Source organism: Peromyscus leucopus, chromosome 14, assembly GCF_004664715.2.
Source record: "Peromyscus leucopus breed LL Stock chromosome 14, UCI_PerLeu_2.1, whole genome shotgun sequence".
Classification (NCBI taxonomy): domain Eukaryota; kingdom Metazoa; phylum Chordata; class Mammalia; order Rodentia; family Cricetidae; genus Peromyscus; species Peromyscus leucopus.
In genome coordinates this window covers 74,806,831-74,834,290 of record NC_051075.1, presented here as the reverse complement: position 1 = coordinate 74,834,290, position 27,460 = coordinate 74,806,831, and the positions used below count along the sequence as shown (strand labels likewise).

Below are 27,460 nucleotides of genomic sequence, written 5' to 3'. Positions count from 1 at the left end.
ATAAATCGGTAAATTAATTACGTCGCATTGTCTTCAAGCTCCCTTTTAAGTAAACTCCGATTTCTTTTTCAAGTATAATTAATGGTTACTTCGCGGTGTGGTGAGGATTGTCCCTTTACCTGTCTTTTTTTTTTTTTTCTGTTTGTTTGTTATTGTTAACAATCTGCAGACAACAGATTTAGGATTTACATATCGGTGGGGTGTTTCTGAACTGCCACGTTTTCGGTTTTCGGGTGCTTATCTACATTTAATTTACAGAGGGCCCTACGTGCCTCCCAGTGACCATGGGCAGAAACTCAAGGTGTGATTTCCATTGACGGTACCTGCTCCTCTCCCTGTGTGGCTCCAGGGACACATTCTATGTCACCAGCCTCTGATGCTGCCTTCAGTTTTGCACATGGACTCACACAGGCCCCGAGCAAGCGTATACTCAGAAAACATGGAACAGCGACTTACATGTAGTATTGGAGATGCCACAGACTATTTCCCTTCAGTTTTCCACTCTGGCTCTGGCCCATTAATAACCTCACTGCCACGGAATGTGTCTTCCTCCTTTTCACCCCTCCGGCTCCTCTGTGCCAATCATTACCCTTTCCTAATTGCTGTATAGCTTAAAATTTAACCTTCCTCCTTGGTGTCAGACCCGTGGCTGTTCCCAGATCCTATGAAGACCTGGTCACTTGTGTCTTCTGCCCAGCTGTCACGGAAGAATTCCAGCCAGCGTTGCCCAGACCCCGGGGGGAACACGGAACCTCCTCGTCCACTGCCTTTGATTTATTATGCCACTTCGCTGCTGAGCTTTCCAAGGATCCCTTGAGGGAGTGGCTGATTCTTGAAGCGTTTATTAGCTTCAGAATGTTTAGGTCCCGTGCCCCTTCCAAAATAATAACGAAAACAACAAAAGGAAGTGTCCTGACTGCTAAAAGAAATGTAAAAACATCCACCCCATTGAAAGTGTGGTTTGAGATCTGCCCAGAAATGATTTTGGAGTCTGAAGAGACTTTTTTTTTTTCTTTTTTTCTTTCTTTCTTGGAATGAAAAGAAAACCGACCTTTAAAAAAAGGACGGGGTGAGCTGATGAGCACTGAGGATTTTCTGAGGGTATGGAGGTCTGAGCAGGAGCCCGGTGTGTAGGGGAAGCCGACTCTCTCGTCAGTTTGCTTTTCTTCTGTGTTCTGGAATCTGACTCTTCTCCCTGAGTACTTGTGCTTTTTTTTTTCTCCCCCCTCTGGGCAGGACTGGCTTTCCAACGCCTGTCTGGGTTTCTGGGTTTCTGTTTTCCAGTTTGGTGCCTGGCCAGGACTCAGGTAGAAGAATGCGAGTAGGAAGCTCATGAATGGGGAGGCTAAGAACATGAATGAGAGCTGGTGGGGAGAGGACACGGCTCCAGACGGAGCGAGGGGTTGGGGGCGCGGCGGCGCTACGGCCTCGCGTCTCAGCCTTGTCGCCCCCCTGGAATAAACTGGGACAGCTTACAGAATGCCGACGTTTGGCTTTTCGAGTCATTGATCTGGAGTGAGAAGCCCTCTGAGTGATGTTCAGATGCCCTGAAGTGTGAGAGCCTCGCCTCCAGCCGATGCTGCCGGCAGCTGGGGTGTGTGTGGTGTGCTTGTGCACACTGGCGTGGTGGGAGAAATTGGCAAGGTGTGCTCTAAGGGAGCCAAGAGTCAGGGCTGCTGTGATGACCCCAGGGCTATGATGGGATGGGAGGGTGAACTCCAATTCTGGGAGGTTTTGGGGGGAGCCACAGAAACTGGCAGGAAAGGGGCCTGCTTCTTAGTGGGGAGGGGTGGAGGGAGCCGGTGCCTGTGATCACCTAAGCCCATCTCTGTCTTCTCTGCCCCTCCCCTGTCTCCTTTCTGTCTCCAGCAGAGGCTGACCATGTGGAGGCTGCCATCCTCGAGGAAGATGAGGGTCTGGAGATAGAGGAGCCTAGCAGCCTGGGGCTGATGGTGGGTGGCCCCGACCCTGACCTACTCACCTGTGGCCAGTGTCAGATGAACTTCCCGCTGGGGGACATCCTGGTTTTTATAGAGCACAAGAAGAAACAGTGTGGGGGCCTGGGCGCCTGCTACGACAAGGGCCTGGACAAGGGCAGTCCTCCACCCTCCTCTCGCTCTGAGCTCAGGAGAGTGTCTGAGCCAGTGGAGATCGGGATCCAGGTCACCCCTGATGAAGATGACCACCTACTGTCACCCACGAAAGGCATCTGTCCCAAGCAGGAGAACATTGCAGGTATGACATTTGCTCACCTGGTGGCTGCTGAAACTACCTCCCCTGCTGGTCCCACCCCCTGACCTTGGAGCATTGATCGTTGGGGAGGTCCAGGGCCTTTCAAGATGGTCTCTGGGTCATTATCTGGGGCTGTGACCCGCTGGGGAAGACAGCTGAGGGAGGCCTGACGGCTGCATGTTGGGTACCTTGCTTTTGGTGAGGGAACTCTATCTTGTGCTTAATCCAGAAGTGACCTGGAATGCAAGATGGAATCTGGAGGTTGGCTTGGCCCTCTCTTGGTTGGTGATCTTGGTTCAGTCCCTGGCTTTGGAGCCAGGCTTGGTTTCGACTCTGTTATTCCCAACCTGGATACAGTGTTTTCCTCATCTCTAAGATGGAGCTCAGGAGAGCTCCCTTGTGTCGATGGTTAGAAGTACTCAGAAGATTCTGAATGTGGCAGTACCTGCTAGGCACTTACGTGTGGCATTTGTCTTCCCCCCTCTCTGGGGACTCAGTTTCCCCAGCTGTGAAAAGGGGGGGTAGGCCATCTGATCCATGAGCCCACTTCCCATTTTGCCTGACCCTCAGGTTGTGGGAACCTGTCTGAGCTCTGATGCCCTAAGGGGAGAATAGGCATTGTTTTGTGGCATGCAGTTTGGTTCTACCTAGATAAGCTGTTCTGCCGACCTGAAGAACAAGTGTGGAGCCCCTGCCCCGAGTACCACCTGCGTCCTTCAGTGGTGACTTTGCTGTACACCTTTCCTTCCTGGCCATACTGTGGCATGCTACAGTCTCCCAGGGAGCCTCTGGGTAGTGTGCACGCCAAAGCTTTCGCTTCTAGGGAATGTGGGAGCCTTGCTCTACTTTGTTCCCCCAAAGAGACTGCAAGACAGGCTTTAGAGTTTGTGTGGATGAGGGTTCAAGTCCCGCTTTCTGAATTTGGGCTAGCCGCTTCATGAGTTTGAACCTCAATTTCCTCTTTTGTCGATAGGGCGTGAATCATCCTAGCAGGCCTGCTATAAGAATGGAGAAAGAATGGGCTCCACCAGCGCTTTGGCGGTAGAGCGCTCTCTCAGGGTTTTCCTCTGGCTTTGCATCATGCAAGTAGGTAGCCAGATGGGGAAATGTAAACACAGTCCTTGTGGTGTTTGGGTCATGCCCCTAAGGACACCGGGGCACTTCATGTTCTTAGGAGGTGACACTAAGCATAGGCCAGGACCTCCCATCAGAGGCGGTCATTGTCACCGCGGGCCCACCTCCACCACATGGCAACCGCATACCTTTGGGCCCCAGTTTATCTATCTGTACACTAGGAGTCACTAGACAGTCTGCAAACATCTGCAAACACAGGCTGGGCAGTGGGGGGAACCTGTGGATGAGTTTGACCTTGACTTTGCTTTCTGGTGGGTACCCTAGTGGGAATCAGGTATGAAAACAATGCCAACATAACCAGGCATAAAAATATGGCCAGCTTGACACCCCACCATTAAGGCATGAAGGGTGTCTGGGCCCTTGTCTGTGTTGTCAGACAAATCACTTGGGATAGATTTCAAAAGTATGTTGGGGGGGGGGACCTGGTGTAGCCTTGAGGGGTGGCTGGTCCCTATTTACCTTCATCTGCTGAGCCCAGCCTCCAAATCCTCATTTTGTGTTGAAAAGTCTTTTCCAATGAGAGCCTGTGGATCACCGTGGGGAAGTTTGCCTTAAGAAAGCAACTAAATGTGATTTTTCAAAAGGCGGTTAATCTCCCAGCCGCTTCGTCCTTATCCTCCAGCTCCCCCTTCCACACCCTGCTCCCTACCCCCCATAATACTGTTAATGACCCACAGTATTTTTATTTTATGTGTGACGGGAGATATCCTCAGCCCTTCTTTCTGTTCAGTGGCAGGGTAAGAGGAGGAAGGTGGGGAATGGATTTCTTCATTCTGGAAGAGATATGTAGACTAAGCCCTTAGAGGTCTAAAGAGATATGTTTGTTGAAAGTATTTAAAATGTTATTCTCATCAAAGGCGTAAAGCACTCTGCATGCTGTGTCAGCCACAACTGGCCATTTCATTTCTATGACCCCCCCCACCCTACCCTTCCTTTCCACCCCAGGGTCTCCTGGCCCCTCCCTACTTGGGTACCAACTTTTTTTCTTTTCTTTCTTTTTTTCTCCATTTAATAGAAAGGAAAGATTAAAGAATAAAACATCAGTGGCTCAAATGTATAAAGTAATTTAATATGGTGAGAGCATTAATTATTTTAGCTTAATTGAATTCTGAGGACTCTGCAGTCCTTGCAGCCTGGTAGACAAGGCCTGTTTATTATTTCTCTGTGTAGATTAACAGTAAAGGAAACACAGATAACTTTCAGTTATTTATTGTAAAATAAATGTGTCAATTCATGTGTAAAGCAAGCTGCTCAAAGATAATTGAGTCTTTATATTTTAAGAGGGGAGCCAGGAATCACGGACTCTTCCCTACCCAGGCTCCCGGAAATCCTTACAGCTGCTGTCCAGGCCCCTGGCACACTGGCCTCAGTGGCCCCCTGCTCCTGCCTCCTGGCTGTGACTTCAGGGGCTCTTCCCAGCCGCTCCATGTCCTGTGCTGTCTTCATTGGCCTTGCTGGTCCCTGCCAGTAGTTGGTGAGCAGGTGGCTGTTGATTCTTGGGACTCTGCTTCTGGCTGGTCAGGGTGGCTGAGTCCATGGTGGGGTGGTTGTGAGAGTGGCAGGTTCTGGAGCCTACAGCCTGCAGCCTCCTCTTGGTTCTTTACCAGAAACTTCTAGGAACAGGGCCCCAGAGATGGATGGAGGTGTTGAGATTCTTCCTGTCCTTAACTGTGTCCCCAGGGTGAGAACTGAGTTGGGATTTGACCAGTCATCCAACCAAGGTGTGGATGGATTCTGTCCCAAACCTTCCTTTGGCAATGTCATTCTGGAGATAGCTCTAAGTGGTTTGTGATCTTTTTGTTGTTTTAAATGATAGAGGATTAGGAAGGTACAGAGAGGAATTTGTAAAGCTCACTCATTCATTCATTAACTGAACACCTATGCTCTTCCTCTTGAGAAAGTGTCCCTCAAAGGGAATGTGTGAGGAGATAGCAGCCCTGTCCTTGATGTTGGCTTGTTGATCTGGGTCCTCCTCGATGCTCACCTCCTGTGGCAGAGGAAGTCCCTGGCTGCTGGTATCAAGGCCTGCTCAGGGACAGTGGTGATTGGATAGAAGTAAAGCCTTTGGCTGGAGGTCAGAGTCAAGAGTGCAGGGGTACCTATGGTAATATCCACCCATGGAGGTCCTGGGTGCGGCTAGTGATGCCTTCCTGTGGCCTCTTCCTGCCTCTAGCAGGGACTGACTCTCTGCACAGGCACTAGGTGCTTGCATCCAGGCTGACCTGGGTGGGGGATGAGGAGACACAGGATTTGCTGAGGGTTTGTCTAGGGAGGGGTGGAGAGGATGGGGTTCAGTTGTTTGGGGTCTGAAGCTGTGTAGGAAAGGCAGGATGTGAGGTCACCCTGCTCCCAGCCCTTCGCAGACTCAGTTTCCTTATCTGCACATGCAGCTAATGATGGCTCAAGCCTGTGTGTGTGTGTGAGGTCACAAGTATCACACACATGTCCAATGCACATATGTGCCCCCCCCACACACGCCTGAGGATTTTCCATCATGGCACTCTGCTCCCTAGCCACACACACTTTTGGGTGTTTTAGGAAAGGCTCAGTGAGAGAGCTGTGGAAGCTTCCACAGGGTTCTGAGACTCACACACCAGAAACAATGGCAGGGGTGAGATGTCCACCCCTCTCTCTTTTATCACGCTAACGTCACGTTGTGATATCTGTCGCAGCGCCTCGCCTGGGAAGGGCATGGGGACCTTGATGTCCCCCGGACTGAACCCAAACACCTTTACTCCAGCTGGCCTGAGGGTGAATCACTCTGCTTTTCCAGCCTCAGTTTCTTCCTGCACCCACTTTTTAGTGTCGTGAAGGAGACTCAATGAAAATGTGGCCTAGGATATACCACAGAGCGGAGATCAAGTCAGAAGTAGACAGCCCAGCAGAGGAAAGAGTGGACCCGGCTTAGCAGTGATGGGGAACCTGCTTTCTCGGTCTTAATCTTGGATCTGGTCCTCTCTGTTCTCCTCAGATGGCCTCCAAAGGAAATCTGGCTCTTCACGTTATCACCCTGTCCACACTCAAAAGGGGGCCCGATGGAGAGGAATCTGCTGTCGGCCTTTCTTTTTTTTTTTTTTCCCTGAATGAAAAAAAAAGAAAGAAAGAAAAGGAGGACATGACTCTTCCTAAGGGGTAGAGATTTTTTATTTTAGGTACAAGGGAGAACACAGACAGAGACAGTGACATCTGTGGAAGTCCAGAGTGCGCATGGCCAGACCGGGCTGGGGCATGTTTAGAGAGGAGGAAAGAGAGCAAGAGAGACCCCGCTGACCGAGACGGGCGCTTGGGCCGAGAGACTGGTGTAGCCCAAATGGCTGAGTATATAGAGGCCAGAGAAACTGGGGAAGGGGAAGCCCAGCCCAGTCCCTGGGCAGGAATAGTTTAGGGTGGAGGGCGGGATAGGCAGAGGACCCTGTAACAGGTAGGGACTGAGGGTGCTGGGAGAATTAATAGACATCTCAGCCATTTGCCCCAGGTTTGAGCCCTAACACCCCCAAGCCCCAAATGTCAGTTGTCTGAAATACAGGATATAGGATAGTAGTGATGGGAGGTGGCAGGTCCCTAGCTTGGAGGTGACAGCTGGTTACCACAATGGTGTCTGTGCTTGCTACCTGTGTCTTCTTTGGAAACCTGAGCTGGGCGCAGGATGAGCCTGGAGAGCCCTTGTACAGACGGGGTTTGGTTTATGGCTTCAGAAACCCACGGCTGGAGGAAAGGGGTCCTGGAGAGCCCCACGATTTCCATGCTGCTCTGAGAATATTCGCTGCAGGCTATGTAGACAATTCAATGTGAAAAACCGCAACATTAGCCTGGATGTGAGAGGAGAAAGTAAATAAGAGGCTTGTGCTGGGAGCTGGAGATAACCCCGCTTGCAGGGTACCTCAAAACACTTGCATTTCATCTATTTGGAGTTGCTATTTTCCCTCAAAATTAAGATTAGTTAAATCCATGCATATTGTGGTATGGATTATCTCTTTTTATTATTGAATCACGACAACTAATTATTAGTTCCGTCTGCAGTGAGGAACAGGCCCGTGTTCTGTCTGAGGAACCACAGCCCTGGGTGAACACTGGCTGGCGGACTTGGACATCAGGGCTCAGGATGGTCTGCCGGGAGGTCCAGATAGAGGTTTCACTGGGCCCTTCTCTTCCCGTACTGGGTGGGTTTCTTGGGATGTCCCACTTAAATTTTAAACCTCCAAATAAATATTTCTAATCCTATATTGAATTCCGGTTTGGAAGGTTCTTGGAGAAGTTAAGGAACTTGCCCATGGTCACATAGCAAAGGGGAGCCAGACTTGGTTGGCCTGGCCAGCTTGCACAGGCTTTTAGGGAGAGGAATTCTGTCAGTTGCTTGGCAGATCCGGGGGTAGCAGGCAAACACCTCTGTACCCCATCTGGCATGATTTTTGAAACCCATGGTTTCAAAATTCCTGGATGCAGCCAGGAATCCTCAGGCCCCCAAAACTTGACCCTTGTGTGTGAAGGCTTTGGAAAGGCGCAGGTGGCCGCTGAGAAAGCTATAAGATGTGAATGTCCGTGGGCCTGGGTTAGATTTTTTTCTTTTCCACTGAGACTTACTTGTTTTACTTTATATTCGGTGTTGCAGTTGTTTGTAACCCACAAATACAAATCATTTGTTTTATTTTGTGGAATTGTGGGTTTGAACAAGTACTAGCTGTTCGCTTCTGGGAGTCTCAGCCAGTGCTGGATGGTTTGTTTCTTTCCAGGACGGACGGTCTATTGTAAATATTACTTGATGTTGTGTGACTGTACACTCAGCCCTTAGACCAGGAGCTGTTGTTACAGGGCCACTCAGAGGAAGGCTGGCCTCAGAGGTGACATGGAAGAGCTGGCAATGTCACCACAGACTTGGTGGCTTCTCTGAAGTTAGCTCTCATGATCCTGAGTCAGGACAGGTGGCATTTTGCTAGCCATCGCTGCCCAGCCCTGAGGCTTGGGGCCAGCTATCTCTCCCAGAGGGTCCCACTTCACCCACAACTGGGGTGAGTTTCTACCTGGCAGGAAGCAGAGGCTCCCGAGCTGTACAGACCAGAGCGGTACCAATGACAGTCACCACCCTAGTTCTGAGCTGTAGTCCAAAATTTTACTGGATTAAAAAAAAAAAATTGGTTGTGCTAGAAGGGCATCCCCCTCCTTGTACTACCCATTAGGTGTGTGTCTCTGTTTGCTAGATGGCATATTGGTCCATTCTTGCAGCAGCAGCTTGAGGAAGGAGGAGAGGGAAGAAAGAAACTTGGCTCGGAGGGAGAATTTAGCCACATTCAGTCTGTTATTGTTTTTTTGTTTGACAGTGGTTAGCAGTTGACTTGAGTTTTTTAGTGTGTGTGTGTGTGTGTGTGTGTGTGTGTGTGTGTGTGTGTGTCTAGGATAGGGTTTGTTGATGGTGTTGTTAGTCTCATGCAAAGCTAGGGAGATGTGTGTCCATGTCTATGCAAAGAAGACAGCCTGGCCTTCACTCCTGTTCCCCTGGGGTTATCTTTTCACTGGAGGTTGCGGTTCTCATTGTTGGATTTTAATTTAATCCACGCTTATTGCAGTTTAGTGCGTGCTATGTGCCACTATTTCCAAGGGCCTTGTAAAGATGGACCCTCCGTTTAATCATCTTACAACCGTATTCGGTAGGTGTTAACTTAAGCCCCACTTTACGGAAGGGAAACAAGCAGAGATGTGGTCATATTTGATTCTTGGTTCCATCTGCTGTCTCCACCCTCTGCACGCTGTAAATCAGCTGCTGCTTTCATTTTGTAAGAGAGACAACTGAGTCATAGGCAGGGGAGTGCCTACGTTTGTGGGTGGTTCACTGGAACCTGGCTCTTGCCCTGTGTCCCGGAAGCAGTCTTCCCTGGGTCCTCCCCTCCTGTGGGACCCAGTGGGTTTTTGCTGTGGCTTTCTGCTCCTAGCTGGGCACTGGTTGCTGCTGTCTACTGGGGGCCGTTCTGAGCAGAAGTGGGGCCGGGAGGACGGTGCCCGCACCTGTTCTGTGCATGGCTGTGGTTATGCCCCCACTATGGGCTGTGCTGTCCTAACTGGAGGATGGTAACCAGCAGGCGGCTTCCTGGGTCCAGGAAGAATCAGGCAGGGATCTGAGACCTGGAAGCTATGTTCTTGCTGTGTGACCTTGAACCTGGCCCCCTTCCCTCTCTGGTTCCCTGTCTTCTAAGCTAAAATGTGAGAAGAGGTATTTAGGTGAACTCCTCAGTTTCCCATCTAAGCTCCTCCTACCCAGCCACCCAGACTTGACTCTTACATATGGGGCTTGGGAGACAAGTGTTCCTGAAGAACTGGCTGTTGAAAATAAACAACAACAACAACAACAACATTGATTTGGGGTGGGTGGGTGCAGGGGATGAGGTTGCTGAGAGGGAAAGGCTGACCTCCTGGTAGTCCACAGGTCTGGGGTAGCATTTGTTTGTGGCTTCCCGGACCTGGCTCAGAGGGTCCTTCTGGTGTAGACTCCAGGCAAGTGTTTGGGATGTGCCTCCCAAGGCAGGGCAAACCTCCAGGCCCAAACAGCCACACCTAAAGATGTGTGATCATAGCTGTCGCCCATGGGCTGGAGCCAGAGGGCAGTTTCCAAGACTTTCAGGTAGTCAGGGTGGACACAGCCTTAAAGGGGCAGGCCAACCGTGGGTGTAGGATTCAGCCCCTAAATGCAGAACCCTGTAAAATGGCTGCAGCCCCAGAGGCCTGGCTTATGCCCCCAATGAAGGCACAAATGAATCCCAATTAGCGTTCAGCAAGAGTAAACCTGGTTACCCTTGAACTGTCTGAGTGGCCTCCTTTCAGCTTTTCCAAGACAGACCAGATTTCTGGAGAGGGTGGGAGTTAGGGATGGGCCCTTGAGGATGGAGGGCAGGGTCTGTCCTGTTTAGGGTGACGGCAAGGGTCTGGTTCTTCTCCCTTAAAAACAAATAGGACGCTCCTCCCTTGACCCTTTCCCATCTCCAGCAAATGGCTGGAAAACCGTTGTGGGGTCCTAGACCAGAACTAAGTTCCTGAGCTGGGCCTGCCCCCCACCCCCACCTTAGTTCAAAGCTAACCAATTAAGAGACCTAAACAGTGCGGTCTTCTCGGCATCATTGGCTTGTAAAACTCTCCCTGAAAACCAGGCGACTTTATTCGCTGGAAGGGGAAACAAAGGCATGTCATTTTCCCCGACTTGGCCTTTGCTTTGGGGGAAAATGGGCAAGAGTCATTTTCGTAAACAGAGTCTCTCGGAGTCACAAAGGAGGTCTGCGCTTCGGGTCGGGGTCTGTATATTGCAGTGCAGGGGTCTGGAAAGTGGCCCGTGTTTGTGATGGTGGTCTCTAAGGTTTCAGGGTGTTTGAGGCCTGTGGTGGGGACCTGGGAGGGGGGCGGGTGGACATCAGAATCTTCACGATTCTGACACTGAGCCTCCTCTCAGGCTCTGGGCACAAGGCAATGCAATTTCCCATGCACCCGGACCGTGCTACTTGAAAGACTCGTCTCCTTTCCCGCCTCTAGAGGACAGCAGCCCCTCCCCCACCCAGCCCCTGGCCATCTCCTAGGCTCCCGAGAGAGGGGGCTGGGACTGCACTCCTCCGGCCTGGTCCACGTGATGTGCACCTCAGACCCTGCCTGCTTGGAGGTCACTCCGAAGTTTGGGTCCATTGACACCAGTCCACCCAGCAGGAGAGAGAACACAATGGCTTTTCCCCAATGCCGGCCGCACAGTGTTTTGGGCGGGTGCACGGTGCGGTATGGATACCCACAACTCGGTGACTGCACTGGAGCCTCTCGGGCTGCGGGTAATCCTCCCTAGGCCCGCCCGGGTCTGCTGGGGGCCTCCGCCGCACCGCTCCCGGGCCTTGGGGTGCGCCCGGTCCTCCTCTGGCCACTCCTGCCCGCCCTCCCCGCCATGTACGTTGATTGCGCCCAGGGCGGGAGGCCGAGGGGAGCCAGGCCCATGCATAATTCGGGGGCTTAATGGACCAGCTGCCCGCGCGGGGCGCAGAGCGGGCGGAGGCGCAGCTGACCCTGCCGGCGTCTGGCCTCGCGGGGCAGGCGTGCTCCTTTCTTCTCCGCCCGCTTCGGCCGGGGTTGGAGGAAGGGGTGGGGGCGGGCTGGACCAGCCGAAAGGCCACTCATGGGGTGGATTTGTCCTTCGAGCAACCACTCATGCAACTTTTTCTCTGGGTTTCGGGGACTGTGCACCGAGTCGCAGCCGCCAGAACTGGCTCCTGCAGGGCAGGAGTTGCAGTGCGGATTTCTGCGGAGCGGGCTGAAGCCCCAGATTCCATTCTTTTATGTGCTCCTTTCCCCCGACCCCACCCCCACCCCCTCACCTTGGAGGCCCCCCAGCCCAGCCGCAGTCCAGTAAGCACGCTCCTGGCCCGGAGCCAGCTTCTTTCCTGGGCTGCAGGAGAGGGATGGAGGCGGGGACCCAAGGTCAAGGGCGGGGAGGCGGCTGGCTTTGGGGCCCTTTGTGCAGGGGACGCCCCTCCTCCGCCGCTCGCCCCCTCTCTGCCCAGAGTGCATGCGCCAAGTCGAGCGACCCCTGGTCTGGGGAATTGCATTTCAGAACCTCCTGGAAGCTGCCAGTGAGGCCACGGCGAGGGGCAGACATCCCAGCCTGTGTGACTTTTGCTCAGGGTCCTGGGGCCACCCAAGGACCCCTATCCTTTGCTGATATAGCTCAGAAGGGATCTTAAGCTCACCTTGGCCTAAGGATCCAGGTGAGACCGGAAGGCAGGGGTCTGAGACTCTTCCTGCATACTTGAGTCTCTGCAGGGCAGCCAGGCCTCCCCCAAAGTTCCGGAGCTGGGACCTGCTGATTTAGAGGGGAATCTTGGGCTTGTGACTTTGAAACACTCGGGCACAAAAGTTTTTCCCAATTGTGTGGGGGCAGAAAGCACGGGATTAGGAGTGGAGTAAACCCCCTCCCCAACACCCACCGCTTCTTTAACCATACCCCTAGAGAGAATTTGTATGCAAATTGTCACCTTGCTAGAATTCCGGTACTCATACTGTGTCTTAAAAATTGGCCTCATTGTTAGCTCTCCGAGAGGCACTTACAAACAGTGGTGGATCTCTGAATCAACCAATAAGCTCCCCCCTCCACTTTTTTTTTGTTTGTTTTTGAGACAGGTTTCTTTTAATAACAGCTCTGGCTGTCTTGGAACTTGTTTGGTAGACCAGGCTGGCCTTGAACTCACAGAGATCCTCCCCGCTTCTGCCTCTCTTGTGCTGGGATCAAAGGTGTGCCCCACCATGCCGGGCTCAACCAATAAACTCATAAGAAAACGGGCCAAATATTCTTCTGGAGCTGGTACTCCTGAAATAAAAAAAAGAGCGTTGCTTGCCTGAGGAAGAGGAGGCATTTGCCTTAGCTGGGACGTCTAGCCTAGGATTGGGCCCAGCTCTCCGTTCTCCATTATTTAGAAAAAGGTGTGAGCTAGGTAGAATAAATGCTTTAGAACGGTAGGCAAGGCGGTTTTAAAAATGTGTGTCCATGTGCACTTATGGTTTGGGCCTGACAGGGTGGGCCGTGTCTTCTGACCTCTCTGGGCCCTGCGTCAACAACGCCTTCCTGGCATTTTGAGAAAGAGCTGGTCTTCAAAAGAAAAAGGAAAAAAACAAAACAAAACAAAAAACCCACAGGTTTTGCTAATTTGAACTTGGAGCTTTTCTGGTGGCGTATGAAGGTACTTGTCAATTTATTTGTTGAAAAGCTTCGGGGAGCAGCAGGTTGTTCCCAGGAATGGAAACCTGCCCGTCCTGGACAGGAAGGGTTTCTCTCTGCCCAGACTTGCTCTTGGGTTTCTCAGGCGTCCATTTATGTCAGTTCCAACAAGATAGAAACTGCCTTTGGATATCTGTAAATACGGGTAAAGATCACAACCCTGTCCTCAGAATGGACTGGAACGAAAAGGCAGGCTCTGTGTTTGAATAATATTTATGTACCTGGGTTCCTTTAAATAATGAAGATGAAATATTCCCTCCCCCCCCTCTGTCTCTCTCTCTCTTCCTCTCTCTCTCTCTCTCTCTCTCTCTCTCTCTCTCTGTCTGTTTCTCTCTCTCTCTCTCTCTCTCTCTCTCTCTCTCTCTCTGTGTTTGTGTGTGTGTGTGTATCCCAACTCTGCAGTCAAAAGAGATGAACATTTTAGTGTGTTTGGAGGCTAGGTGTGTGAGAGGATGGGTCACTGTTCATGGTTTGCTTTTGGGACAAATGTCCTGGGGTTGACTAATGGCCACATAAGAAGAAGGCTGGTTTTTCATTTGCGTTTTTTTCTTACTTTGACGACTTGAAAGTGATTTTAAAAATTACGTGTTATTTTTGTTTCCTCTCTAGATTTGAGCTAAGGCTTAGTTAGGGCCATGTAGTGGAAGGCTTTCCTCCAGGGCCTGACACTCAGCCCCCTCCACCCCATCCCGCCATCCTTTGGGGGAAAGGGTGTATAGGTCTTCCCTGCCTGGGTGCCAGAGCGACAGAGGGCTGCCTGGCTGTGTGGCTCTGAGCCCTGGGCTGTGTCCTCAGGGCACAGGTGGCTGTGCTTGGGCTTTGTTCAGGAGCAGTGTGTGTGGGAGGTGTGCGTGGAAATGGAGCCCTCTGTCAGCTGGATCCTGTGGCAGCTCAACCATTGGGGTTGGTAGCTGAAGGGGGTGGGGGGTGGGGGGTGCGCGGAAGATGCCTGCTACTGCACCACTGCCCAGCACTTTCACTTCCGCCGCTTGGAGAAATCTCCACATTCTTGTAGAATTAATTCCCTGCAGCATCTCTTCCTTCGGCGGCACCTGCACCCCGCTTAGGCGTTTGATAAATATTTGTTGCGGTTCGAGAGTCAGGTACCACCTCAGGGCTTAGGCGCTGGGGGGGAAGAAGACTAGATAGAGCCTTTGGCACACAGCCTGTCCTGTCCTCCAAGTGCCCAGGGCCAGCTAGAGCCCCTCAGCCGGTGCCTGTATCTGTAGAATGGGGATGTATCTTTTTGCTTACCAGTTCCCATCTATGCAGGAGCATAAGCCAGCGTTGGAGCAAAGCTATGGCTGGTTTCGTAGACACCGTACCCGCGAGACTGTTATTGTTTGGGCCCTGGGGGCGGGGCGGCTAATTTGCAAGGAACGGAATCCAACAGCTGCTTGTATATATAGGGTGTTGTTTTTAATGCAATGAGGAAGCCTTTGGGGGTTTTCGGGAGAGGCTTACTGCATCCCACTAGGAAACGCCCCTCACCCATCTCCATTCACATTAGAGGCCCTTCTCTGCAGCACCCCCCTACCTCCAGCTCCTCCTTGTTGGGGAACATCATGTGATGCGTGATCTTAATGCCTAGTGATGTTACTGTTGCCCTTGACCTGAACGCCCGCCCCAGAAAAGGTCCTTTCCTATCCTGATACTAGCTTCTGGCCATGGAAGGGTAGGGAGCAAGTTGAGGGTGGGTGAGGAGCGTGGGTGTTGGGGAATGGGATGTAGACTGGAGTGGGTACAGCAGGCTGCCTTTAAGTGCATAGTCTTGCTCAGTGCAGGTGCAGAAGGAACTCTGGCCAGCCCGGTGAGGAAATTCTCCTTGCCCTTCCTCTTCCTCCTCTCAAAGCTCACAGAAATTGGCATCTGTACCCATCTAGTACACAGCTGGCGGCTATGAAATGGTACCTTCACTAGGGAGATTCAGACCTCCAGTGGCCTGCAAGGGGGTGGGGGCAACATTTTACCTTTTTGTTGTTGTTGTAATTTTGTATTCAAAGAAGTTTGGTTTCTTTTCTCTCTGCAAATGCTGGGAGACCTGAATTGGAGTTTTGATAATAACCTCTTGCTGGACTCAAAGGCTTCCGGGCTTACTGATCTTGCTGTGTATTTGGAGTATGTACCAGCTTGGGCTTAGGTCGGGGGCAGGGTGCCTGTGTGCACTCTCCTCTTCCCTCCGGGGACCTTGGCAGGGCCCTTGTTCCAGCATCTGAGCTGAAGAGGGGTGGGGGCTGCAGATAGACGGGGGGGGGGGGGGGGGGGGGGCTGTATCGTAGTGTAGGCTCTCAGCCAGGTGTGCGGTACTCTGTAATTGAATACAGACCCGAGTGAGCTCCATGTGGGCATGGAAGGATGGGCAAGGGAGGTATCGAGGTCCCCCCCCCCTCGGCTGAAGGCTGAACCTGGAATCTCAAAATCTCCCGACTCCATCGAGCCCAAATGGTGCGTGGAAAACCTAGGAGCAGCAGAGAGCCTAGAAAGCTCGTGCATATTCTGTTTGTGCGGGCAGGCTCTCGCATCTTTTGTTAGTGGCAGTTACTTAATTAACCCGCAGATTAGGGCTGCCTTCTTTTGACACGTGCATATATTTTGGGGGAGAATATTCTTGTTCTCCTCAAACTCCAACCGGAACCGCTCAGGAGCCTCCCCGGGGAGCTATGACCTCCTCTCTTCCTCTTGTCTTTGCAGTTTTCCCCTTCCTGTTCCTCCTACCCACCCTTCCCTTAAACCCAAGTGGGCTTGGAGCTGAGTGGAGGACAGGCGTGTTACACACAGCTAAATAAATCATGTTTACGCTTGGCGTTCTTGGTAGTGAAAAAGCTGTTGGCTGTTTCCACTTCCTTATTTCTCAGCATTTGCTCCCTACCTGTTTTTGAGTACATGCCCAGAAATAGTAGTTTTGTCAAATGAGGGGATAATGCCAGCCAGCCTTTTCTGCTGCCAAGGAAGCTGCTGGATTTTGCAAAACAGAGTGACGTTTTTTTAGTGACACTGATTCCACCCCCCCTTCAAAGAAATTAGGGTGTGGAATAAGGGGTATTAAAAATGCACGTAGAGAAGGAGAGGGGGAAAAAGCGTCCTGGCTACCTTTGCTCAGGGCTCATAGCAAGCAGGGTTAGAGAAGAAAGGTCTGGATTTTTTGTTATTGGTGGCTTCTCCCAGGGCAGCCGGCAGCCGTAGGAGGTGCAGAGGCTGTTCTGGGCCCTGAGAACTGAGTCAAGGTTCCTTCGTTGCAGTCCCAAGACTTCATTTTCTCAGATTTGGTGCAACGATTTTTTTTTTCTTTCCTTCTGTTCAGATTTTGGGTCTGTTTAGTTCCGGAGGCCTCCTGACTAGTACTTGCTACATTCTTTCTCCGAGGTACCAGTCAGGAATCTCTCCCGGGCTGGGGTGGGAACTTGTGGGGACCCTACTGACAAGGTCATTGTTTCCATACAGTATGATCCACGCAGGCCTTCCCACCTCAGCCTTTCACTCACCATGTTTTGGGGGCTTCTGAAAAAGTCACTTTCATGTTGGGTCCCCTCTGCCAGGCAGAGGACTTCCTGGGTAATTACAGCTAAGTGCAGGCTTTCGGATTAAAAAAAAAAAAATTTAGAGAAATGATTTCAAAAACAAGTGAATGGTAGATACACACATTGCTCCTGGAGGGAGGCGAGACCTGTGTTCTCTGAAGGATTCCTTCAGGAATTCTGTCCGTGGTCCAGCATGTCATCCCTGTTACAAAGATGGCCAAGGGAAAAAAAAATTACAATAAAATCAAAGTAGGCGTGCTATGATTTCCCACAATTTCTAATGGGAATACTCCATAGCAGAGATGATATTTCCATTGAGGACTGCGCTGCCAGCATTTTTAATTACATTAAATAGTGGTATAAGCCTCAGTTGAATGTAAACCTCCGGTTCGGCTGCCGCCGTGAGCCTGCTAGCTAGAGTGACTCGTAAGCATCAGTGTTGCCAGTGTTAACGTGAGATAACCATCTTTATTCAATTAATCCCACCAAGTGTTCATTTTTACGCATTTTGTTGTGCACACACCCCACATCACCTCTGGTGTTGTAGGAGATGAAAATGGATTTCACGGGGGTGGGTAGGGTGGAGGGAGTAGGAAGGTGACCATCACCGTGCTTGGTCGACCCCCCATGGTCTCCCTTAAAAGGAAATGGGTGGCTTTTTTTCTTTTTCTTTTTCTTTTTCTTTTCTTTCTGTTGCCACCAAATGCTACTGGGCTGAAAAGCAGGATCACAATATGTATATTAAATGCCATCTACATACAGAAAACTGAGGTAAAGAGACGACTTGGTTGAAAGTAATCACAGGCCTGTTCAGCCCTTTAGTCGGTGACATTTCAGACTTAGCTTAGGAACATAAAGAGACAGAAAGATCCTGTCCTTACGTGAGGCAAAGCATTCAACCCTGGTATTCTATGTCCATTCGAAAAAGGTACAAAGAGATAAAAGGGGGGAAATAATCACCAACTAAATCTAGAGAAGAGCTGTGTGTGTGTGTGTGTGTGTGTGTGTGTGTGTGTGTGTGTGTAAATTATAATAGGGGAGATCAATTGCTTATAACTAACACACGCAGTAAAAACAAACCCTGCGTTGAAGGGCTAGCAGGGATCCTCTTTTTATATTTGATTTTTCTTGAACCTTCCTTTAACCAAGTTTACTTCTGTTCCACCTGAAACAAGAAATCCAGCTGACCCGGAGGCCGCGACTTCGCTGCTGTCCTGGTGGAGTTTTATGGTCCGCTCCTCTGAAGGACAGCTGTGCGGACTTGCCACGGGCGGGCGGACAGGCGCCTTCTCTGTGCTCCCTGCCCTGAGCTGGAGTCACCGCACTCACCCGGGTTGGTGCTGCCTTTTCTTTCCATCGGCCTGCGCTGTTTTCTCCCCCTCCTCTCCAGGATTCTCGCAGTTCAGACTTCTCTCTCCCTTCTCTTTATTCTCTTGAGTTTTCCCCACGAGGGCTCACACAAAATCCTGGGTTGGAGCTCCTGGCACTTTCTCACTGTAATGATTACCTGAACTCAGCAGTTTTCAAACATGTCTTTTTTTTTTTTTTTTTTTTTTCAGGATCAGATTTTGGACAAGGGTCAAGGTCAGTGTTTTCAGGTTCTCAGGGTTAGGCCCCATGGATGCTGTCGGAGAGGATAAAGGAGTCCTTAGTTTAAAACCCCCGGGAGACCCCACATCTGACAATTCATTTCCTGGGTTATTTCCCTCTTGTAACGTGACTTGTTTTCACTGTGGATCCCCCTCACCCCCGAGCTGTAAATGAAAGGAAACATGGGGACATACGTGAGGGATGCATGACTGAGCTTGTCGTTGGAGTCTGGCCCTAAGTTTCATCTGCGAAAGGACTGAAGCGTCCTGACCCCTAGGTCTCAAATTTTTCTTTCTTGGAATGCAAACAATGTACTCAGCTGTTGACTTCCATTTGTAAGCGGTGTCTCCATGGACTGTGATTCCGTGGACACATGTGGTAATCCGTTTGTTCTGGAGGCAAACCAAGACAAAATTTCTGGAGTATTGACTGACTTGTACTGGAGGTCAGAATCTGATAAGGGTTGACACAGCTCCGTAGCTTTGGACTAAAAGGCCTCAGCTGGGAAACAGTGATTTCCTCTGCTAGGCATTGGCTATTTCTGTGGGTAAAATTTAGAGACTCTTTGAGCTCCAGCTTTGTAGACTCCAGGTAGACAGACAGACGGCTTAGCCTGTCCATGTTCCTGATGTGTGTGTGTGTGTGTGTGTGTGTGTGTGTGTGTGTGTGTGTGTGAGCTTGTAGTGCATGCTTGCATCTTTAGCCCCTCTCTGTGTCATAGATACACCCACATACATTTTTCTAACTAGACAAACACATGGCCTGCCCCTCTGCTGTTCATGCCCCTAGGCCATGTCATTCCCAAAATCCTGGACCTTAGTTTGGTGGACTCTGCCTGCCAAGATCACAGTTGAGAACCCGGTTTGCTGTTGCTAAAGCCACCAGGCTCAGGCTTTGTCAGCAGCTGATTGTGGTTGACTTGCATTCCAGCAGTTCTGAGAACTGCATACTTCAAGGTACCCATCTGGGGGCTGGAATGGTGGGGCCCAAACAACTGGCCAGCTCTTCCCCTTGACCCTGGGTAGATCCAGTGGATGCTTCAGGGTCATCTTCATACCTTAGTGGCACCCATACTATCCTCCCCTCTGCCTCTAGAGCCTTTGGGGAAGCTGTCGGAAGATTCTGGAACAAGTGGTGTAGCCTCACCTGTCTTTGGCTCTGGATGGGGAAAGAGGATCTGCTTGCTTCAGAGGATTTCAGCATGTCTCCATGTCTGAAGGAAGTTGGGACTGGCAGCCTTTGAAAATAGTGCTTCTGGACCTTGGGAAGTGGTGCCGCTGTATACCTGCTTCTGATTGCTAGATGCAGCTGCCTGAGAGGATGATCTCTTTTCCAAGGCTGGCAGGCAGCGTGAAAGCAGGTTTTGGTGGGCTGTTGGAGGGTGCGACCCTCTCTCTGCCTCCCTTAACCCTTCCCTGGCATGCCTGTCAGGGAGCGAAAACAGTGATGCTCTTTGGCAGTTGCAGGGATGCCAGATGAGGGAGGAGCTTGGAGGAAGGCAGCCTGGCTCAGGATCCAAAAGATGTGCTGTTTTCTCCTAGGGTAACTGAGCTTTTCATGCTGGGTGTAGGAAAGATGTCCAGCTGTGCACATAGGGTTGGGAGTGGTGTCCCTGGGTGGTCATTTCAGGAAAAGGCAGGAACAGTAGTTGCAGGCTCAGTCATGAGCAATTGCCTGTGTTCCTTCAGGCCATGGCCAGCCATTTTCTTCCCTGCCGTGGGTACCCACAGCAGCCTTCTCTCGATCCAGTCATAAGCAGGTGGTTGATGGGGAAGTGAGGTAGGCCCTTTCACCTGCATCCAACCTTCAGTCACCTCCAGCCACCTGCAAGGTCACCGACCCCTGAGAAAGCAGCCCAAAGACAGGGCAGGGGTGGGTTTGAATTTTGTGTTTATGTCTCCCAGGGGAACTCTGTGAACACGGCTGTGAGACCCCATTTCCTGGTGAGACCCCACTTTATACCCTTGTTGCCAAGAACATACACTCCCCACATCCCTGTCAGCCAGGGACTGGAGACCTATGACGTGATGGCCATCACACGCTGCTGAGACAAGAGGGATATGTGAGTCGGACTAAGGATCTAGAAGAGAGAGGGGGAGTTGGGGAGCCCTAACCCTCTTCATGGCCGTTGGTCATTTGCTGTGGGGCAGCGAGGCCAGCCATCTTCTCACCGACTTGCTTTCTGGCTTTGTCATGGAGGCCTGGCCTGGCTTTCTGGGTTTCATGGCAGTTGATAGAGTTCATTAGAGGCCTAGATTTTTTTTTCTGCTTTGTTTTATCATTACAATTTATTTCTTACGATGAAAGAATAAAAGAATTTACTTGTTGAGTTTTGCTCCCCAGACCTAGGGAGCTCTGACAGCGACTGACAGAGAGGCTTCCTCAGAATCATTTCTGGTTTTCCCGTCTCAGTCACTCCCTCCCCGTAAGAAAGGAGCAGGGGAGAGACTGTCGATGGCAGGCCCAGGCCTTGTCTGGTGAGTTCCCCGGGCCTGTCTCCATTAAGGTGGCACGCCACCCCTTTGAAATAGGAAATTGCCAAAATGGATGTCATTGGCTGCTAATTAGATGAATTTTAACTGCAGGATTATTTTACCAGCTAATACCGTTATTATGTGCTTCCTTGTGAACCCGTGGTGGCGCCGTCACCGTGGGACTCAGCCTCCGCAGCCATCTAGCGGAGTTGGGTTTGGAGGTTCTTCTCCGTGGCAGCTGGCTTTCCGTACTTCTATGTTTAGACCAGAGCCAGTGAGAGGGGACCCTGAGATGTCCAGACTGTGGGCTCCAGTGCCCTTCCTCCACAGACGTCACTGTCCCCCAATCCTTGGGCCTCTGGACCAGCCCAGCAGCCGTATATTACGGCCTGTGGCTGTCTAGGCTCTGTACCACCACAGCATCAGGCTCTGAACACGCTCTGGCTTTTCAAGTGTAATCTGGCTTCACCTCCATCTTCTCTCTCTACTAAACCGGAAAAAGAATCTTAATTTCCTGTCGGGCTGGGAGGAGGCGGGCTAGAGTCAGGGTAATGATTCTTAAATATGAGCAATGCGTTTGGTTACATGTTATTTTTCTCTACCCCCTTAATACACAGCATTTTTATCATCCTTAAGACAAAGTAGCTGGCAAAATATTTAAGTGATCAGAAACAAATGTTTTTATTTGCCTGCGTGCGAATTGGGTTATCTGCCTATCTTGTTTATGAAATTTGGGGCTGCCTCTCCCGCACAGTATGTTCGCCTCTCGAATCTTCCCCGGTTCCCATTTCCATATTTCTGCGTGCTTCTTCTTTGTTAATCACTTGGCAAGCGCTTATTTGAATATTAAAAATTTCTTTAATCATCAAACGCAGGAGCACAGTCTCATGAATATTCATATTCTCCCCCCTCCTCAGACTGGATTCTAGTTCATTACCCTGCAGTAAAAGCCAAACAGCCATCAATCGCCCTCATTACTGGCTCTGGCGTTTTGATTGGCTGCCTGCTGCCCATAGCTTTTTTTTTTTTTTTTTTTTTTTTTTAAATTTCCCTTCTCCTATGAGCTGTCTTATACCTGCCAACAACTTAAAAAAAAAAAAATCAACAATGCAAGAATAAATTTCTCTGGTTGAAAACAACTTCGCAAACTTGTCAAAAGCCCTTGTCGTGCGCTGGTTCCTCCCTGGACACCAGGACCGCATATCTCTCTCTCCAGTCCTCCTGGCCCACCCTAGCCCCCCCCCCCCAACAAAAAACCAAACAACAACAACAACAACAACAAAAAACCCTACCCCAAAACAGAAAATAAAAGGTGGGGGGAGGAAGAGATAGAATTAAATAAATAAATAAAAAAAGAGAAACTTGAGCCTCAGAGATGAATATTTGTCAAGAGAGTTGACGTAAGTTTCATTTGCATAATGACTTTGTACTTCTGCATTAATAAAATTTGCATATGAAGCCATGTTAATTACTCCTGATCATGCTTTTTGCATTCATGCATAGTAATTTTCTCCGACTTGTGAGAATTAATGTCTTGGCACGAGGGGGGGGGCGGGGAAGGGGCGCGGGGACTGTCAGGTTCCCTCGCCAGAGTCCCTCGCTCACACGCGCTGGCGTGGCTGTCTGTCTCCTTTGATCTCTGACTCATTTCTGCACCATCAGTAGGAGTTCTCGCCTTTAAAAAAAAAATGTATCCGTTGAAAGGCACCAGTAGGGAGAAAAATAGACCTCTCCGCACGGTGTGTGCCAGGCCAGCTCCCGGGCTAGGAACATGGAATCTGCCACCTCCCGGTGGCAGAGTGGCAGCTCCAGGATGCCGCACCAGGAAGGCTGCACTGGGAAGACTTGGTTCCCCTCAACCCGGACTGGGCGGTTCCAGGCATTTTTTGTGTGTGTGTCTACACGCTCCTGGCGGTGGGCGTGTCGCTGGTTAGTGCGCATGTGCAGGGCATGGAGCCCAGCATCTGCAGGGACGGCTTGCGAGGGAGGTGGGCTTCGGGCCCCGCTCCGAGTACTTCACCCCCAGGAAGGCATCAACAGTGATCTTGCCCCCTGTTTGGGTTTTAGCAAACATGCCACAGGCCTTCTGGGGAGACTTTTGCGTAGTCTTTCGTAGGAGGCACGAATACCAAGAAGGCTGCCTAACCTTGACGTTGGAGCCTTGTTTCCATGTGTTTGAGAGGGGCAGTAAATATATCCCTATGCCATAGGAAAGCTTTACACCATGGCATAATACAAATATCATTTTTTTCATTTCTTTCCTTCTAGTTAAAACATACTTTTATGATAAAAAAAAAATTGAGCCAGCTAGGGTTTCATTACTAAGGGGCTGGCCTCCTAGACGCTGAAGTAGTGGCTGCACCCCTTGGCCTCATACCTTGCTGCACGTGGGTCTGTTTGGACTGGGTTAGACTGCAAAAGCAAGTGTCTTTTACAAGAAAATTAAAAAATGGTGTTGTGCATGTCATTATTGTGTCTGTGTGTACATGATGAACGTGGGTGGGTATGTGTGGTGTGGCGCATGTGAGGGGCTTGGAGGACCATTGCGTGGATTAGTTCTCCTTCCCGCCTTTCTGTGGGTTCTGGGGCGGGGAGGGTAAAACCCTAACCTGCTGAACCATCTCACTGGCCCACATCTTCTGTCCACTGTTTTGGAAGTGCTGGGAACGGAACCCGAGACCTCACGCATACTAAGAGACCGTTAACACTGAGAGCCCAGCCCAGAGAGCTTGGGAGAAAAGGTGTCCTGGAGAAGCTTCCAGGGTGCTTGGAGCAGGCAGGATGCTGTGAGAAGGGTGCAGAGGGAGAAAACAGAAAGCTCCAGGCCTGGAAATAAATGAGGTTTCGGGGTAAGGACAGCAGTGGCTGTGTTTATTAGGTGGCTGGCTCTGGCTGCATGCTGCCTGAAAAGTGACCCCCTTAGGTCACATGCTAGCAAGTGGCTGCGGAGGAATTTGAACCCATTTTTCTGTTTCTGTCCAAACCCCTGTCAGTCTTTCTGTCTTTGTCTCTTCCTTTTGAGTATGTCAGGTGCATAATCTGTTAGCAGGTCTCAGGAGCTGTCTGTGTTCTAGATTCAAGGCCAGCGTTCTTCCCAGTAGAAGGCTGAGGCTGGGGAGAGGGCAGGGACAGGCCCAGAGACATGGTCCTTACCGGTAATTTTCTTTTAGAGAAAGATTCTCACATTGTGAGACTTGCTCAATTTGTCCCATTTGTGGCTTTGGGTTTATGTACAGTGTTGCACTACTGTTTAATTATCACACCCCCAAATGACCCTGTAACCCATTGGTCCTCAGTCTCCACTGCCCCCCAGCCCCTGGTAATCACTACTCGGTCTCCATGGTTTGCCTGCCCAGGAGCTCCCCAGAGAACTATAGGATGGTGGCTTCTCACTCAGCTTTTGTGGGAGCTGGAGGTCAGAGGTGCCTCTGTGTGCAAAGCTCTGAGGTGAGCTGTGTCTAGAGGGGACTTCCTGTGGGGAAGAGGTTGTTCTAACAGTCCCATAGGGGACCCACGCCCTCCTGCCCTTGGAGCAGGTAGACTTCAGCGAGGTCGTCATCTCTGATGAGGCCCTGTGGCCACCTGTCTAGCCAGAGTGTTACCACCTGGTGTGGGTGTTGTGACTTCATCTCGACAGACCCTGGAACAGCTCTGGTGACATCCTTCCAGGCTGAGGCAGCATGACGTCTCCTTTCTGCTCCTTGGCCATTCTTCCCATCAGAGTCAACTCCGAGGAGCTCCTGTTGGCATTCAGGCGTGACACGTGGTGCTGGCTGAGTTAGGGCCCTCTGTAGAACCCAGAAACCTGCTGCTTTCACTGATGGATGTGCTGAGGTCCCGGGGGCTCAGTCTTCCTCTACCCCCATGTGGCTCCTGGCTTCAGGATACAAGGAACTCTGCTCACTCTACCTACCCCGGCTGCAGGCTTTGGAGACCCTACTGCTTTCATGTCCCTCCTCTCGAGGCTCCGTTTGGGAGTGAGAGGTGGCCCTCCCTGTTACGCACGGTGGTTGTCTTATCACTTAGTGCAAATTCACTGTGATGGCTTCTGGTGATCCAGAGCTCTCCGTGGTCTAGAAGGGGGACCTACCCAGGGAGGGATTCAAGGCCATTAGTGGACAGGGCGAAGTACAGTGTCTCATGCAGTGAGCTTTGAGGCAAGCACGGGCCTTCCAGGGGAGCCGGGTGGCACTGGCCTCACATTGTCTTTGCTTGAGTCCCATAAGAAAACTGTGGTGTGGCGTTGTGCCCTACGTTTGGCACTGGGACCATCCTTGGGCTTATTGACCACGCCTTTCTGGGGGGGATGTGCCAACCCGGAAACATCCGGAGCATTTGAATATATCACTACCTCAGTGGGATCGAGTAGTGTCAGGGCTGGCACTGGCTTCTGGGCCGGACATCAGTGAGCTTCAAGCTGGGGGTGCTTCTCAAATGCCCTGAGTACCTTCATCCTTTGTTTACACACGGGCAGTGGGGTTTTGAGGAGACCCGAGACTGTGAAGGCTGGCTATTTCTGCGGCTATGGCAGCTGTTTGGGCCTGTGCAATGGGCATCCTCCGTCTTGTGCCCAGGAGCATGTTAGGAAAGCTGGATTGGGGAAAATTGACAGGGTCTGCCTCCCAGTAGGCTGGCATGGTTCTGTGGCTCTCCTGGGAGGAGGGAGTTCCCCGTGGTGGCCGTGGAGTAGGCAGATGCCCACCTGTGCAGATCTGCAGGTGCCAGGGGGTGAGACTTCGGCCTCCCCTGCAGAGCTGGTGAGGCTTAGCTGCCCATCATCTTGTGGATATTTTCTTGTCTCTCTGATGCTTCTCTGCTCAATTATTTACCCAGGGAATTTGGGCTTCTTCACTTGTGGTTTTGGCAAGGCCTTCACACAAATGTTTTGCCCTGGTGGTCTCTTAACCATGTAAGATAAACGGCCAAATCAAACCCAGGTCTTGCTGGCAGTGGAGGTTCACCGTGGGGCTGGGTGGAGGCAAGGCAGCGGGGGCCCCCCCATCCTCCTGTTCATGGCTGTCACTGGCTGTCCGAGGAGGGAGAGGAGACTCCTGAGCCAAGGTGAAGACATTAAGAGGCGTCTGGGCCATGCTAAGTTTTCTTGTGGTAGGGGAAGGAGGAGGAAGTCAGGACCTCTTGTGGGCCGCTGGGGCTTCGGTACTGCTTGCCAGGGTCTGGAGAGAGGCCTCAGATGATCAGCTAGGCAGGAGGCTGGCTCATCAGTGTCCAGACCCTTGGAGGTAGACTTGAGGTGGCTCAGGCCTGTCCAAAGAACCTGTACTGATACAGTACAGCTTCCTGCCTCTTACAAAGAGGGGTCGCTCATCGCTTGAGAGAACAAATCCTCAATTGAAGCCTTCTCTGGTTTGTTCCGAAAGACCCTGCCCAGGGACTCTCAACTGGGAGTGGGGGCCCTGACAGGCCTTCTGTGCCTTAACCCCCTGCAACAGGCCCCTAAAGGCAGGGTCCCTCTGAAACTATGTGGCAGCTGCAGGGGTAGCCTCTGCTAATGTCCTCTGTGCACCCTGACCCCTTCTCCCTTGTTCGGGCCCCAGTTGCCATCCTTGCAGGGCTAGTGTCCTGGGGGCCAGACCCTCCTGGAGGCTGTGCTGTAGCCCTGTGCCCCAGGCCCCCTCCTGTGCCCCCAGCCTCTAGTACAGTCCAGGGCCCAACTGACCAGTCTTTTCTATTGTTTTTTCTCCAGGGCCGTGCAGGCCTGCCCAGCTGCCATCGATGGCCCCCATAGCTGCCTCCTCTTCCCACCCTCCCACATCTGTGATTACTTCACCTCTGCGTGCCCTGGGCGCTCTCCCACCCTGCTTCCCGCTGCCTTGCTGTGGCGCACGCCCCGTCTCGGGCGACGGGACTCAGGGTGAGGGTCAGATGGAGGCTCCCTTTGGATGCCAGTGTCAGTTGTCAGGTAACAGAGCCGCTGCGGTGGGGGAGGCGGGCTCCCGGGATGGCGGGCTGTGCCCTGGGCAGAGCTGGGGACCCAAGGTGGGGTCCCAGGGGAGAGGCACCCCCTCCACACACACTGACGCTTTTTGGGGGATGGCAGCGGACGTGGCAAAGGGTGCCAGCCGAATCGCAAACTCGTGCCGGTTCCCAGGGGCTCGGGGGCCCTCACCTTCGTGTGTCCCCTCACCCCCACATTCTGAGAGTCTCCCTCCCAGAATGCACTGCCCAACCTCCAAGTTTCATCTCTTTGGGCTGTTTAGCCAAAGTCTAATTGGATAACACTTAACATCTGAGGGAGGTTTTCTTCTGCCCCTTGCCTCGGCTGCTCTGCCACCCACCCCAGACAAGGGTAGGAGAGGATTCCTGGGTTGTCTGTGTACAGTGCCGGAGCCGTTCAAAATGCTGACTTTCTCTTTGGGACAATGTGTTGCCCATTAACTTAGAGGGAAGAAAAAAAAAATCCCAAAGAAGAGCCTTTTAAAAAAAGCTGTGGCCATGGGTAGCAATGAACCATTGTGGGCGTCTGGGGTGGAGACTGAAGGTTGGTAGCTCCGGGCAGACCCCAGACCTGCTCCGGTCCCCTCTGCTGCTGTTGCAGGCCAGTGGAGCTGCCTGGTACACAAAGGGAAGCCACAGCCAGGTGCTGACAGTACCTCCGCTGCCCCCTTGCTCTGTCTCCCCGAAAACACAGACAGACGTCTGTGGCCTGGGGTCCCCACGAGGTCGAGGAGAGAAGGCCCTCCCTTGCAAGCCTCCTGGTGGGGCCTGGTTTGCAACACACTGTGGCTTCGGGAGCCAGGATGCTGACACAGACTCACGTGGCGAGC

General features: G+C 51.6%; 1 protein-coding gene across 5 annotated transcripts in view; it reads left to right on the top strand.

The window, feature by feature from the left end:
- Bcl11b (BAF chromatin remodeling complex subunit BCL11B) overlaps positions 1-27,460 on the top strand; it is a 90,946-nt gene that overhangs the window by 11,567 nt on the left and 51,919 nt on the right. Inside the window, exons 2-3 of one of the 5 annotated variants that reach the window (XM_028882089.2) lie at positions 1,873-2,235; positions 26,380-26,595. The exons of 1 other annotated variant lie outside the window; for it this stretch is intronic. In XM_028882089.2, the coding sequence (XP_028737922.1) occupies positions 1,873-2,235; positions 26,380-26,595 (579 nt within the window). Of the gene's footprint in view, positions 1-1,869; positions 2,236-26,379; positions 26,596-27,460 lie in introns of all 5 variants that reach the window. 3 more of the 5 variants (XM_028882088.2, XM_028882093.2, XM_028882092.2) reach the window with 3 other exon arrangements.